The following is a 17,361-nucleotide window of genomic DNA, read 5'->3' on the forward strand; positions in this document are numbered from 1 at the left end:
TGATGGTCGCGGGTTCACTTCCTCGCATGGTGCAAGCATTTGTATTCATAATGATTGTTTATATCGATCTGGGTGTTTCCAATATACATTATGGATTTACAAACAAATCTAAGTATTTGTATCAGTTGTCTATTACCCATAACACAAGCTCTGCTCATTGCGACTAGATGGCGCTGTGTTAATTGTTTAGGGTGATTTCATCATCATCGTCATCTCAGCCCGGAAGGCATCCGCTGCTGTACATAGGCCTCCCCCAAAGATCTCCACGACGAAAAAAATAAAACTATTGATTTATTTAACTTTATAATAATTTAAATTAATCTACAAACTTAAAAGTAATGATTATACGGGACAGTAGGACTTAGAAAGAATATCGTTCGTCTTGATCTTCGGCGTTTCCTTGTAGCCACAGGGCAAGCGGTCGTGGTTGATGGCTCCCAGTTGTTATTTCCCTCAATCGAAGGCGCCTCAACATACCTCGAATCTTCCGAAATATCTAATAATGGAGGTCTCAAAAAGTAATCTTTGGATATCGATCGCGATGTAGATTTAACAAAATCAGCACTGAAAACGTAATTCCTGATCGAATCGATTCGATCTCTCAAAAACTTAGGTTTGCTCATTGAAGGCATATGTGTAGGCTTATCCAAAACTGTCTCCAAAGAATTTGTTGATGGAACACCATACTTTTGTACGGCTCCTTGGATAAAGTTCACTTTCTCCCTCCATGTCATACTAGGCTTATGGTGAATTAGAAAATCTTCCCTATAAAAATCTTCATTATTTTCTTTTATCAACGGCTTTGGTAGAAAATATGTTTTAGGGGCACTTCTTGCTTTCAGATTTTCAAATTTGGGTCGCAAAATTACTTTCTTCGGCATCGTTGTAATTGATCTATGTGGCAGCAATATTTTTTGATTATATACTTTTGTAGTGTTCAATGCGTTATTTATCCGAGACATAAAATGTTTTGGCGAGAAAAATTCATTTGAGTTCTTCTTTTTATTCCCCATGTGGATCCTTCTCAGTACTTTTCTTTGAGTTTTTGATGGCATCATTTTAACTGGGTATAGTTTAGTTTTAGCTAATGGATCTAATAATATGTTATTTATTTTATCACCATTAGTAGTTTTTATACTTACAGTTGATGAACTATCTTTTTGTTTTACAATTTTTGTGGCTATTGTGGTATCTACCGACTTATAATGACTTGATATAGTTATTCTATTTACAGTACAATTTGTAATATTAATTAATTGTACAAATCCTTCTATACTTCGAAATATTTGATGGCTTAGATTCCCTATCAATTCACATGTTGTAGAATTCTTAACGACTGGAAATTGATCAATTGTATTAAATATATTAGATGTTGATTTATTATCTGTACCTTTTTCATTAAATGACAATATATCTGTGTACAGGTCGTCTTTAGTAGTAGGTTTAAAAGTATTATATTTTATCATTTTGTGTCGTAACATCCCAGTTATATCTATATGTTTTGTCTCAACATGCTTAATTGTAGATTTTTTCATATTCATGTTACTAATATTTTGGATTCCATTTAGAGACTTATTACCATTATTAACTTCGTTATATGAATTTGTGTTATTCTGTATAACATACCGATTTTTATGACCGTTATAATTTCTGACTTGCTTATTACTCTGATCGATATTTGTTTTCTTCTTGCTGTCTTCACTAATTGGAGTTTTGAAATTCTCAATTCTATAAATTTTAGAATTATTATTATAAGACTTAGCTAAAACACGAACTGTCACAGGTATATATATTTGTGATGCATAATAAGTGTTATTGTCGTAAGTTATACTAGTCTGTTTTATATAGTCATTTTTTGCTTTAATATCGATCATTGTTCTATTATTACTATTTAAAATGCCAACTTTTTCTATGTATATATCTGTTATTAAATTTTTAATTGTCTTCCCTTCTATGATTGAAGTTAAGGTAGTTATCGCAGGCAATATGTCATTATTATTATTTTTATTTAGTATGTCCTCTTTAAATTTATTCTGGGGACTGGTTAGATTGTCCTTTTCCATTCCAGCTTTAATATTATTTATTATGTGTTTATTATTTAAATCCTTTTGATAATTTTTTGGTAAATAAGTGGAATCGTTATTCAATTGTTTCAATTTATGTAAATTTATGTTAGAATTTAGCATATTGTCGTCAATTAAAGTATATCTGTTAGTTTCATTTAATATATTAGTAAAATTCTTATGAATATTAAGTATAGCTACTTTTACAATATTAGTATACTTTTTTATGTCATTATTGATAACTTTTATATGATCATTTTGTAAAGGCAAAGGCTTGTTAGTAATAGTTTGATTCGTGTCTATTTCTAAAGTGTCTGATGCAGTGATATTTCCACGATTTCTTTCTTTATTTACATTGGAATTAGTATCGTTAGTTTTTGCTATTTGTAACAAAACAAAATCTGTGAATATTTGTGTATTTGGAGACAAGGTAGTATGATTATAGATAATTGTTTCTTTTTTTAGCTTGTCTAATTCTGTTGTTGGCTTAAATTTTTGTGAAAACTGCTTCATATCTAAGTTTTTACTTTGTGGTATTTCTATGGATTTATTAATATAATTTAAATTAGATGTTGTTGTTTTTGCTAACATAGCTGTTGTCTGCATCTTATTTAAAAGTTCTTTAAAAGTGGATATTCTATTTTTTGTATACAATTCAGTACTCGTCGAATCATTTAACAAAGATAATTGTCGTTTTGTAGTACTATGAATTGTACTATTCTTAGAAATTAAATTAACGTCTAAAGATTTTTCATCAGTCCAAGATGTTTTAAAATTTGGCGTCAATTTTAATAGAGTTGGTGTAACTTTAGAAGATGCTATCTTTCTTGTATTTTCTTTACTTAATAATGTAACATTTTTGTAAGACGACTCTGTGAAGTTTTTATATTGTGTTGTTGCAATATATGGTACAAAAATACTATTCAATTTGGGTTTAGACGATTTAAATAATTCTTCATTTATCACTTCTCTTGATTTTTTGTGCAATATTTCGTTATCTTTATTTAATATGTCGAATTTTCTATGTTTTGTTACCATTGCTTTATTATTTTCTGTATAAAATTCTTTAATAAATGGAATGGTACTATTTTCCATGGTAATATTAATGACAGGTGTCTGGCTCGTTACATCAATATGTAACACAGTGCGATTTGAAGACACATTAGCAACTGTACTATAAGTCCGGTCCGTTGTATAATTCAGTGATAACATAGCTGTTGATAAATGAATATAGTTTTCATTTGTAGAATCTTGAATAATTTTATATGAATATGTATTGATAGATACGTCCTTTGATACATTCAGACTTATATTGTATTGTTTTAATGGCTTGGCTGTTGTTATCATCTTCAATTCAGTTGAATTAAATTGTTTGTAATTTATTTCTGCCTTTATTAATGGACTACGTACTTGTGTCTCTACAAAGGCATTGTTTATTGAAGGTTCTGATTTATTTAAATTTATGACTGCTGTTGTAAAATATTTAATTTTAGTTTTTAAATTACCTTCATCATTATTTTTAATTAGTATGTTAGGTATCGTCGTCTTGTTCTGATTGACTATATTTAGAACAGTGTCTTCATTATTTTTTCTCAAATATGACAGTGATGATTTCCTTTTTTTTATTTTTGTCCTTATAATTTTATTAGTTATGGTTGTCATTTCTGTACAATTTTTACATCTAGGTATATTTGTATTAGTTACTATACCGGTTCTAAAGTTAGTCTCTGTATAAATTTTATTTATGAAAGGGGGAATATACGTAGTAATGACGATACTAGTATTGATATCTTTGTTAGTGACAGAAGATTCATTGCGCATAATATTCTTAATATGATTTACATCATCCATACTAAGATTAGCAGCGAAGTCTACACTAGCTGTATGTGGTACTTCTGTATCATACGTATGGTTCAAGTTATTACTTTCTGTTTTAAAATTCCGTTCAGAAATGTTGAATAATGAATTAGTTGTAAACATGATTTTATTAACAGTATTGCCTTCTACTAATTTATATACCTCATTCACATTTTTTGTTATATTAGTCTTTGGTATTGGTATTCTTGTAAAATCATTTTGTAAATTATTAGATAAATATGACTGCTCATTACTAAATGCAGGTAGTGTCTTCAAATTAACAGTTGTTTGCACACCGTTACTGTTTCTTGTAGGTTTTAAAGCATTACTATAATTGAGGGCAAATACAGTATTATTATTATCAATTGGAGATTTAACGTTATCAATTTGTATATAAGTAACGTTATAATTTTTAGTTGTATTTTCATTAGAAAATCTTACTGTTGCAGCAGTTAAAATATTAGAAGACATTTTTAATCCATTTAAATTTATAGGCATTAATGTAGGCTGTCGACCAGGATTTGATATCGTACTACCGTACATAGCTTTGTTGTTACTGTTGGACTTCGTTAATAATGTTTCGGAATTGATATTCGGTTGTTTTGTGCTAATAAATTTTGATCTGTCCGTTTGGTGGCCTGCAAATATATTTCTATTTATATTGACTTTCTGTGTAATATCCTCATACAGGTCTGTGTGATTTGATTTTTCCTTCATATAATGATTAATTCTGCTGTTTTGTGATGTTTTCGGATATAAATTAAATATTGGATATGTACGCATCAAGAAAAGTGACTTTTCTGTATTTCTTTCTGATGTTAAATATTTTTTAATATTATATATATTGTTGTCAGTAATATTTAGTATTGAAATAGGCATTGTAATGCCTCCAGTATTTGTCACAGGTACTTGTATCTTGAGTTCTTCTTTAAAATTAGAATATAAATCTAATTCATCATCGTATTTGTCATTAAATACATATTTATCATTTGTAGTATAGTCATTTTTCTGTACTGTGTTCAAAGCTATCTTTACATGTCCCAAATCATTTATATCTGGCTTCGATTCATTTGATGTTAATTTCTCTGACTTTTCTTTATTCAATTTTTCAAAAAGAATTAATGGTGATGATGATTTTTTTAAATCATTGTCATAGTTACTGCTGTCTACTGACTTTGTTGTAAATATACTTGATGACACTGTACTTAGTTTATCAAAGATATCATGTTGATTATATGAGGACACAGGATATATTACTTTAGGTATTTGATTATTTATATAATTTTTACCATAGTTAGGAATATCGACGTATAGATCATCGATCGATGTAGTTGTATCTAAAATGTTATTAATTGTAGAATTTTTAGAGGTGTATTCTATTATATTAGTATTATTTTCATCTTCGGCTACATGTTCTGATAATTTATTATTTAATTGAGACTGAATATTACTTATTGTTGTAATTAATTTATCTCTATAATCCATATTGGTAGAAGAATTACAATGTATACTTTTGAAGATAGTTTCTTCTTCTCTGGTATTAATTTCATTATTTATCATTGATGTAGAAGGATTGTTAATCATGAGTGTAGTATTTAAATCACTTTTGTTATTAAAATTATTATTTATTCTTATCACTTCACTTTTTTCCTTTTTAATTTCATTATTTGAAGTACTTTTACTCAATTTCGAATCATTTTTTGTGAGTGCTTTTGGAATATTAAAATTCTCCAAATATTTTTGAACTCGATGTTTATTTTTCAATATTGTGCCATTCATTGAGACATTCTTGTGAGGGATCGTTGTAGCTTTAACTTCTCTATTACTTCTATGATTAAGTAATAAAGGTTCTGATATACTCTCAGTAAGAATTTTCTTATCTGTTATCAAACTGTCGACTACCTTAGTACTTAAATTAACAAAATTACTTGAGTTTGGATATTTAATTAAATTTTCTGGAATTAATAAATGTGTGTTATTTTCCTTGCTTATTAAATTATTATTGACATTTCTATTTACAGATTTTTTTAATAATGTCAATGTGGTATTTAATTTTTGATTTAAACTATCAATACCTAATGTCATTATATTCTTAGTCATATTTAATTTATTTTTATTCACACTTGATATTGTTTCTGATACTGTAATTGTTGTTAAATCTTCATTGATTAGTAAAATTTTATCATTTTTGTACTTATTCACTTGAGATCTCTCTTCTTTAACACGTTGACCTTTTGTGTTATTAATAGTTGTACTAGAAACATTTGGATGTGGTAAATAACTTGTCACAGCTTTATTTCTTTGGAATTGTTTCTGATTCTGAATGGTAGTTGTCATTTTTTCATTTTTATTTTCTGGAAATGTTGTATACATTTGATTGTCTTTAAATTTTTTCGAGAAAATATTCATAACATAAGTTGTATAATAAACAGGTCGTAAGGAATAGTTAGCAGTAATAGTAAGCTTCTGTATTGCTAGTTCAGTTATTTCAGAAACATTTTGTTGTAATTTTATATTGTGATTTGAATTTGATGTGATTGAAACTTTTGGTATTCCTGTTAGTTCTTGTTCTTTTAAGTTGTCTACGTCTGGTACGATTCTCTCAAAAGTTGACGTAGGAGCAACTGATTTCATAGTACAACTAGAATTGTCTTTTTTATATTGAGTAGATCTTGTACCATGTCCATAAATATTCACAAGATTCTTTATTATATTACTTGTATGTGGATTATTAGCAGTACCTGTTGCTGGATGATTTCCAAATATTTGATTATTACCTTTTATGATGCTTTCTGTTAATGTTTGAGAATATGTAGGCATTACGCTATGTATTTTAGTGGAATGATTGCGATTTAAAAACAATTTATTTAATTTTTTCTTAGAATGCAACCCGCTTTCCATTTTTTTACTTTTTAATGTATCTTTATTATGTATATCAATATATCTTAAAACATTCGATACATTTGTTTTCAACATGTCTTTAACTTTTGTAATGGATAAGTTCATATTTTCCTTAATTTTGTTACTGTACAACATAACCAACTTTTTTACTTTTAGTATAGTATCATTATAATTTTCATGCTTAATTTCAGTAGACCTGTTAATTTCATAAATATTTTTTGTCATATAATCTTTCTTACATAAAGATGAGGTTATATCACTGTTGCAACATACATTTATGTAATCTGTGTGGTTTTGCTTGATAATTATATCTATGTATATTTTTATGGTCCCATTTTTAAGCAATAATTTAGATACTTTTGTTAAATTTTTCCTATCACTTTCTAAGAAGAATATGAACATAGATTGTAAATTACATTCAGACACTAAGTCCTGTGTAGGAATTTCTTCACTTTCCTTATCCTCCACATTATATTTTGTATCAAAAATATCAATTTCGATTCGTGAATTCGAATATAATATTTTATTAATTTGATTATCGTTGATTTGAAGCAGTTTATCATATTTTATACTACCATTTTGAACTTCTGTGGGTATTAAAGTTATAATAAATATAATATTGTGATTTGGACGACTTTTTATTCTAAATTTATTATTTTTAAACAAGTAATGATGTTTTATTGTGAAGTTATGATACTGGTGATTCTGTATAAGTAGTTTGAACAAAACTTCTTGTATTAACAATCTGCTATGATCAAAAATGTTTCCTCTATTGTTTTTTAATGGAGCCTTATTTGTCATTTCATATTTTTGTCTGCAGCTTTTCATTAATACTTCATCTTTCGTAGCATTTCCATTATGTAAGTCAATTTTGCCAGTTAAATCTTGCCGTATATTGAAACATGTATTATTATAAATATTTTTGTACAAATCAAGCACTTTGAGGTCAGCATCGCGTGAATCATCCCATTGTAATGAATTTGTATTGCCATTAAATAATAATGTTTTCTCTTTTTGTTTTAATGCTTCTCTCATACAAACACACAAACTGTTTAATAATTTTAAAGTGACATGGAATAAATGTTCATCAGTTGGCGCCTCGTCTACCGTATCCAAGATTTTCATCAACACTGGACTCTCACTAACACTTTTTTTCACTTCCAAATCTTTCATTAACTGCAGTAAAGCTTTACATTCTGCGATAAATAACAGATTTAATATTAAATAAAGCTGCCCACTGTTCATTTTAAGTAGTTATAAATTTATATCTTTCAAGAGGCATGTTTGTTTTGGCGTCCGAGTCACCATGGTTCGAACAATGGTTTTCGTATAATGGTGTTGTTCTGCGTTCGTGTTTATGAACTGAAATGTTTCCCTTTTAATGCTGATAAGAGCTCCATTTTGCTCACTTAAATCTTGATTACAGAAATAAACTTTGTACCAAATCTTCAATAATATGTTTCAAACTTTTTTACTTCTATATTATGTAGTAATTTTTCCTCAATGTTGTCACCAAACAGATAAAATGTTACAGTAAATATTGTAGAGTTATTGAAGAGAAGAGAAGTTATAGACGAGTTACTGAATATAAAAAGTTATTATGATCTATCCATCCTCTGGAAACAAAGTGCCTGAATTATCAAAGTATTATTTGAGACGTCTAGTTAACTATTATGTTTATCAAACGAACCATTGAATTGTTTTCAAATTCACGCAGTCTAAGCAAATCTACAAAGAGAACAAATCTACAAACTAAGTTTCCATATGATACGTTAACCATTTCCCATCTGCATGCTTGTTTGGCGACAGCGTTGTATAAAGAAAACACCAGTAATTAATATTGAGTTTCAGCATCTGCTACTGGCATAAAAACTCTGTGCCTATACTCTATATATATTGTTAAAATGAAGTTGACGTCACGAACCAAATCGTAAAAGTTGGCAACGATCCAAATTGGATAATAATTAAACTTCGGACTGTTGTTGAAATATTAATTGCTGTGGTAGAGTTAATACTAGTTTTTACCCATTCTCTAATGAAGCCAGTACCTCTCATACATTACCATTCCTGAGGACTATAGTTTTCTTACTTTAACTATCACATATATTTGAGAAATTTCGCAAATACATTACCCGAACTTTTTTAAATTATATTATTCAGTAACAATTTAAATAGTGTTTGAAATTATACAATTTTTGCTGCAAAAAGATTTAAAAATACTGTTCCAACAGTAAAGAACGCAACCTTCCTTTAAAAGTTTTAATTGTGTATTGTCTTTTAAGTAGAGCTATAAAGCCTTACAGCTTACGCCTTCACAGCCTCAATATTACGCGCTGGTCTGTATGAGTTGTAATTACTATTGTCAAATATAGTGACACGTTATCAACATTAATTAGAGCAGATTCAGAAAGACCGAGTCCAGGGAAAACTCACCCTAATACCAAATTTAGTGACTTATCATGAACAACAATTACCACAGAGTAACTACGAGTTTTGGGAAAACTCACCCAGTTTTCCATCTCGGCCTGCCGCTCCAGCAACGACTCTTGCAGCCTCGGTCCCAACTCCTCCATGAATCCTCGCACCAGCCCCTTCGTGTGCTCCAACTGCTGCTGATTAACTATCACCGCCGCGAATTCTAGATACGAGTCCATTGTCGCCTGCAGGTCGGGTACTGGGAGTTTAGGTAATTGGACATTCTGGAAAGAACGTTTCTTTATTCTATACTAGATTCTAATTGCTTTGTGGTTTAGTTATGGGGTACATGGAGTACCTGGGGCTTGGAATCAAAAGGCCTAAGTTCGAAGCTGTGCGGCACCAAAAAGTTTTTGTATTTCTGACTGACTCTTTAAAAATCGGAGAGTATTCGGGTATACCAAGCGAAATAAATCCATATCGTGTATTGCGGTCAAAATTGACTTCGTAAAAAGTACCCTGAGACCTTCAGCCTACTTAATACAGTTAATACCAAGCAGCTTAGCTTGTAAATTATGTTTTCGTTACAAGATATAAGGCAATGAAGTGTCAGGATAAGTGGCATGACGGAAGACTAAGATCTTCCAAAATGGCAACGCATTAGTAGTTTTACTGGCGTCACATGATGATGTGACGTCCGTAGTACTGTTCATGTATATAGGCGACGGTTACCACTTACCATCAGGTTGCCTTCTTTGCAATCCCAATATATTATTAGATTTGATATGAAAAAATGTAGCTTTACACTCTTCTTCAGTCCAATTGTTATGCTCCATTCAATCATTGTTCACTGGTCAAGCTATTAATGTAATAAGCGTAACAAAGATACAAATTCATTTTCTAATCGTTACAAATGTGATTGTACGTTCCATGCTATGGTCAGTTACTTTAACTACACCAGATCTGTTACACAGATAAGCCCCTGCTCGTTTAGATAATTTCTAGTTAGTCTTGAGTTAAACATGCTCACTAAAACATCTAGGCAAGTGGTGATTTTTTTTTAACTGTTGATTATAGAATGATGTACCCTCCTGCGCTGACGGTTTACTCGAACACCGGTGGAGGATGATAGGATGGGCCTAAAATCAGGCCAGTTAGTGCATTGCGACAAATTCACTAGGAATTTATCACTTTGGTTTCCAGGGAGGTTAGGAACCACAGAGGTTAATTGTAAATAACTAGAAATGTGGTTATTAGTCCACATTACTAACAATCCCTATTCTCTCGAAAAACCTGTGTTGCTTTCTTTTTATAGGGTTGTTTGGGCTATTGTCAGGTGCTTGGACCTGTAACGCGACCTACATAGATCTATTGTGCTCGCAATTTATCAGAGTTCGCTACTTCTTCTTCTTCTTCTTCGTCTGTTAGTAAGTAACACATACTTACTAACAGGCGAAGAAAAAATGTTGCACAAACGGGGTCACTTATGACGCCGATGAATTTGAACAGTTTATCTAATTTTTGGGAACACATACCTGAAACTCGTCCTCCTCGCCACTGTAGCCCTGAGTGCTGAGCCATCGTTTTGGCAGCGACAACAGCGACTCGCCCCATGCTGCAACCAATAACTTAAGATGTAAACCTTTAAATTCGACTAGTGCTATTATTTATATATTGAATATGTAAATACAGGGGTCTAGGCTCCGAATATGAATTTGTCCCATTCGGTGTCGAGACCCTCGGTCCGTGGGGTCCTAGTGCTATAAGACTTTTCAAAGAAATAACGAAAAGGTTAGTCGACATCACAGAAGACCGAAGAGCTGGCAGCTACCTCGGACAAAGAATTAGTCTAGCTATTCAAAGAGGGAACGCTGCCAGTATCTTTGGAACGTTGCCTAAAGGGACCCCTTTTAATAATATATTTTAGTCATCATATTATATATATTTTTGAAGCTTTTTAATATTGAATTAGTCTTCTATTTGAAAAACATCAAGATGCAGATAAATTAAGTTTTATAATCACGATGTCTGAACCATTTTGGGATACAAAAATGCAAAACCTGTCTCTCTTTCTCGTATTCTGAGTATCAGTGTTCAGTTGAATATGCTCAACGCTGCTATACGCGTTAGATTAGATATTAGTTCATTAGATAGATATTACTCGTCGTTCGTTAGATATTAGCATCTTACCAGATCAAATGGAATCTCTATAGAAGATCTTAAAATGAAATGAAATTTATTGCAATATTCATAATATTAATACTAACATAATATATCAGAGCACTTTTAAGGTAGTTAACAGTTATAGTAATACTATGGAACTACCTGTTTGGGAACTAAATATGAGAGATTATAGATTTAAAAACAAACTTGCTGTCCCCAAGTATCGTTTAGAAAAAGTCAATAGGTCTTTTATGGGAATAGGTATAACAATTTACAGGCACTAGATGAACTAGATATATAGAACTGATACAAATACATAAATTTTTTTTCCTAATATTTTGACATAGAAAACATCCAGACTGATACAAACAATCATACTTATGAATACAACTGTTTGTGCCGTGCGAGGATCGAACCCGTGATCATCGGAAGTAAGGCTACACCACTAGACCACCGTGACCGTCATAATATAATAAAAAAATGAAATTTAATCACCATCATTGGGTAGGGTACCAAAAAGGTTGGCTGAATTTCCTCTCTGTATGGCCAAAATGATACGCTCACTGTAATAGACCCCAGTTCTTTGACCACTCGGAACATGAAGACGGTTTGAGATATGTTTGAAGACCCTCCGAGGGTTGTTTGGGCTATTGTCATAATTTTTGGGAACATCCAGACTGATACAAACAATCATACTTATGAATACAACTGTTTGTGCCGTGCGAGGATCGAACCCGTGATCATCCAATAACGACCTACGTATTATTTATATATTGAATAGATCTATTGGTTCGGTAACACATACTGACCACTCGGAACATCAAGACGGTTTGAGATATGTTTTCAACAGGCATTTTGGGAATGGCCTGACGCCGAATGTCCCATAGTTTCAACCCCAACCAGCAAAGACAAATCTTAATAGCTTAAAGCTGGATGAATACGCTGTTTAATGTTTAAACAATAAAAAAACATAAGTGCATATATATATATATTACTAGCTTCACCCGCGACTACGTCCGCGTGGAATTTAACTTTATTTTTCTAAAATAAAAGTAGCCTAAGTTACTCCTTATTACACCATAAATAAAATTGTAGCGTCTGTTTCTAACATTGAATTATCCGTTTTTTACTACATGCTTATGAATATAAATACAGTACATACACCAAAATAACATTTTTCACCATTTTTGTCTGTCTGTCTGTTTGTTCCGGCTAATCTCTGAAATGGCTGGACCGATTTTGACGGGGTTTTTTTGGCAGGTGGCTGATGTAATAAGGAGTAACTTAGGCTACTTTTATTTTAGAAAAGTAAAGTAAAATTCCACGCGGACGAAGTCGCGACTGGACGCGAAAACTGGACTGGATTTTGACGGGACTTTTTTGGGCAGGTAGTTGCTGTAATAAGAAGTAACTTAGGCTACTTTTAAAAAATTAAGTTTAATTCCACGCGGGCCATGTCGCGGAAACAGCTAGTCAATTCTTATCTTGTTCCTTATTTTTAGCGTTACCATAGTAGTACCCTTAATATATAACTAGTTGTAGGTAGGTAAGTCAGACTGTATTGCTAGGAAATCGTTCAATACAAATTATCCGGTCGGAGTCCGGTTGTGACCGGAAACGTCGAGAGCCGGATATGAGCTCCATGGGGCGGCAAATCTCACGTGAATGAATTGAATACGATACTGTTTTTATATTGAAATAGATATAAATGTTTTTTATTACTTATTACAATTACTTTAATAACAAGAAATAGTCAATAGGTCTTTTATGGGAATAGGTATAAAAATTTACAATAAGATACCAAAGGATATACTGGAATTACTCTTAAATAAATTTAAAACATTTGTTAAATCATATTTACTGAGCAAAGATAAGTATCGTTTAGAAAAAGTCAATAGGTCTTTTTTGGGAATGGGTATAAAAATTTACAATAAGATACCAAAGGATATATTGGAATTACCCTTAAATAAATTAAAAACATCTGTTAAATCATATTTATTGAGCAAAGCCACTACACGATTACTTGAATGACGAGCGTGCATGGCAATAGTTGTTCATGCACTGGATTTTCATTTAATGTTAGACATAGATACCTATATATATATACATTGTAAATAAACTGACTTTAAAAAAAAAGAAATTCAATTTAGTTTCTTGCCAGTTGTTCTCAGTGGAATCTGTGTAGTGAACTGGACGGTAGGGAAAAAATTATAATATAAAAAAATGGATGTTCATAAGTGGCTAAAATTTATTCATGTGCTACATGAATATATATAAATAATTTTTTAATTTTGATTTTTTTTAATATCTTATATATAAAATTCTCGTGTCACAATGTACAATGTAGTTACCATACTCCTCTAAAACGGCTTGACTGATTTTTATGAAATTTTATACGCACATTCAGTAGGTCTGAGAATCGGCTATCTATTTTTCATACCCTAAGTGACAAGAGTTGTCTATCACCAACCCCTATGTTTTAATAGCGATTTTAATTTATATGGCAAAACAACGTCTGCTGATGTAGCTAGTAATAATATATAATATACATATCCGTCTGTCTATATAACTATATACAATGAATATATATTAATGTGGACCACTTAGGGGTATTAAAATACTTTACAAATACTGTGCCATGAAAATTTAATATTATTTCCTTCCAGTGATGAATCAGCGTTCCGAATGAGTGGTAGAATAAAAAAAATATGACTATTCAAAAGTGCTTATATATTAAGTTTATTTGAATAAAGATTATTTCTATTTCTATTCATTATATAGATACTCACATAACATTCAATACAAGACAATACACCAATACAAATAGTTATACAAATGTTTGTATTCGAGAAATATTAATATTCAATACAATACGATAGACCAATACAAACAACTCATGAATACAAATGTTTGTACCGTGCGAGGAATCGAACCCGCGACCGTCGGAAATAAATCTGTTTGCTATACCACTAGACCAGTGAGGCTGTCGTTAATTAAAAAAAATACATGTTAGGCAAAATAAAAAAAAGAAATTGCTCTATATTACACGAAAGATGTCGACAAAAAAAATCTATTATTGTAAAAAAAAACTCGAACCCGCGACCGTTGGAAGTAAGTCGGTTTGTTATATTATATAATAATCAAAATTTAAAATCCTTTTTATATTTGTACTATATTACATGAAAGAAGTCGACAAAAACAAAACAAAACAAAAAACTGTCTATTATTGTAAAAAAAAAAACAAAATTCACCCACCAAATCAATAACATAACACGGTCATAATCATATTACACAGTGATAAATATATTATTTACTTAAACTACCCGTCCCGGTTTCACACATGTATTATACATATAAACCTTCCTCTTGAATCACTATATCTATCGAAAAACCGCATTACAATCTATTGCGTAGTTTGAAAGACCTAAATGAACAGATATCGGAAGCAACTTCATTGTATACTATAAAAAAATAACATATTTATATGTCCAAGTCAGCAATTATGCATTTTGTAATAATGATTAGGTGTTATAGTCATATATACATGCGTCAATATTACGTAAGAATTGTGTGACCCCACGGTTTCATAATCAATATCAATATTTAATATAAATATATAATATATAACTCAAAGGTGACTGACATAGTGATCTATCAACGCACAGCCCAAACCACTGTACGGAACGGTGCTGAAATTTAGCATGCAGGTAGATGTTATGACGTAGGCATCCGCTAAGAAAGGATTTTGTTTAATTCTACCCCCAAGGGGATAAAATAGGGGATGAAACTTTGTATGAAACTTAGTCAATTTTAAACCGATCGGGCTGAGACTTTGCATGCATAAAGCTACTATGACGTAGGCATTCTCTAAGAAAGGATTTTGATTAATTCTACCCCCAAGGGGATAAAATAGGGGATGAAAGTTTGTATGAAACTTTGTCAATTTTAAACCGATCGGGCTGAGACTTTGCATGCATAAAGCTACTATGACGTAGGCATTCTCTAAGAAAGGATTTTGATTAATTCTACCCCCAAGGGGATAAAATAGGGGATGAAAGTTTGTATGAAATTTTGTCAATTTTAAACCGATCGGGCTGAGACTTTGCATGCATAAAACTACTATGACGTAGGCATTCTCTAAGAAAGGATTTTGATTAATTCTACCCCCAAGGGGATAAAATAGGGGATGAAAGTATGTACGAAACTTTGTCAATTTTAAACCGATCGGGCTGAGACTTTGCATACATAAAGCTACTATGACGTAGGCATTCTCTAACAAAAGAATTTGATTAATTCTATCCCCAAGGGGATAAAATAGGGGATGAAAGTTTGTATGAAACTTTGTCAATTTTAAACCGATCGGGCTGAGACTTTGCATGCATAAAGCTACTATGACGTAGGCATTCTCTAAGAAAGGATTTTGATAAATTCCAGCCCTAAGGGGATAAATTAACGCAAGCGAGAATTATATTAATGTATTATATATATAAACATTCCTCTGCAATCTATCTATTAATAAACCGCTTCAAAATCATTTGCGTAATTTTAATGATTTAAGCATATATAGGGACAGACAGGGACAGCGACTTTATTTTATACTATGTAATGATGATAATGATTTTTATTAGTGTTATTATTATGTAGTTTTATTAATAGACCTATTGAAACAGCAAAACCAATAAATTTTAGTTCAATAAAAAAGTAGCTGTTCCGTCGATTATGATACTCAAAGGTTTTACTGCCTTTGAGTTATATATATTTAGATGTACACTCGTGCAAAGTCGGGCCGAGTAGCTAGTACAAAATTATATACAACTTCAATAATATATTTTCTCATTTCAATCGTCCTATTAATAAAACTACATAATAATAATACTAATGAAATATAACTTAATAAATCACGAGAGTTAACGTAATTAACTTACGGCCCTGATGAATGTCTCATCAGGCTAGGGGACTGATGAGTCTGTTACAAACTTACAATAGGTCGTTTGCAGGGCGGGCGGGCGGACAGTGAACGATGGCACGAGCCGTTGCGACCGCGGTCGAAGTGACTCAAATTGATTAGAGGGTAGTGGGCTCTCAAAAAGATTTGTAGTGCAATTTCGACTGTTAGAAAATTGAAAAACTACCTCATATGTAATCTAATCAGAAATTATATCATGTAGGATATTTTACCTATTTATGAACGCTAAATTTATATTCTAAACATTTATTTATTACCTATATTTAATAAAAGTCCAAGAATAAACCTAATGTATCGTATCTAAATAATATAGATAGTTTGTAAGTATGGATGTTTATTACTCTTTCACGCCAAAACTACTGAACCGATTTAAATAAAATTTGGTACACAGATAGTCTAGAACCTGAGAAAGGACATAGGCTACTTTTTAATACGAAAAAGAGTTATAAGGGTTTGAAAGAGAAGATGAAAGGTTATATGGAAATATCAACAATTTACGCGGACGAAGTCGCGCACATCTAGTAAGCCATATTACTGTAAAGTTCCATCAAAATCCGTTCAGTAGTTTTTGCGTGAAAGAGTAACAAACGTCTATCTATAATCACAAACTTTTATAATATTAATAAGATTAGAAGAAAGTAAATATCTAGTTTCGGAACGAGTTTACGTGATATATAATTAACTAGTTACTCGCCCCGGCTTCGCACGGGTGTACATGTATTATATATAAAACCTTCCTCTTGAATCACTCTATCTATTGAAAAAACCGCTTCAAAATCCGTTGCGTAGTTTTAAAGATTTAAGCAGATAGGGACAGACAGCGACAGCGACTTTGTTTTATACTATGCAATGATATAAACTATATATATTTGAATACAACAAATATAGTAAAGTAATAATGTCTCTGTATTATTTTAAATATGTACAACATTGATTTGAAAAGAATATGAGCTGAGTTTCTTGTCAGTTCTTCTCATCTCGAAATCATTCCGAACT

General features: G+C 31.2%; 1 protein-coding gene across 1 annotated transcript in view; it reads right to left on the reverse strand.

Annotated features, from left to right (window-relative positions):
• The window catches only part of LOC131848695 (choline O-acetyltransferase), a 39,678-nt gene extending 30,203 nt beyond the window's left edge, over positions 1–9,475 (reverse strand). Inside the window, exon 1 of the mRNA XM_059198624.1 lies at positions 9,329–9,475. Within this exon, the coding sequence (XP_059054607.1) occupies positions 9,329–9,475 (147 nt within the window). The remainder of the gene's footprint in view (positions 1–9,328) is intronic.
• Positions 9,476–17,361: the final 7,886 nt, after the last annotated feature.

Source organism: Achroia grisella, unplaced genomic scaffold, assembly GCF_030625045.1.
Source record: "Achroia grisella isolate CSIRO2021 unplaced genomic scaffold, CSIRO_AGI_Agris_v1 utg567, whole genome shotgun sequence".
NCBI lineage: Eukaryota > Metazoa > Arthropoda > Insecta > Lepidoptera > Pyralidae > Achroia > Achroia grisella.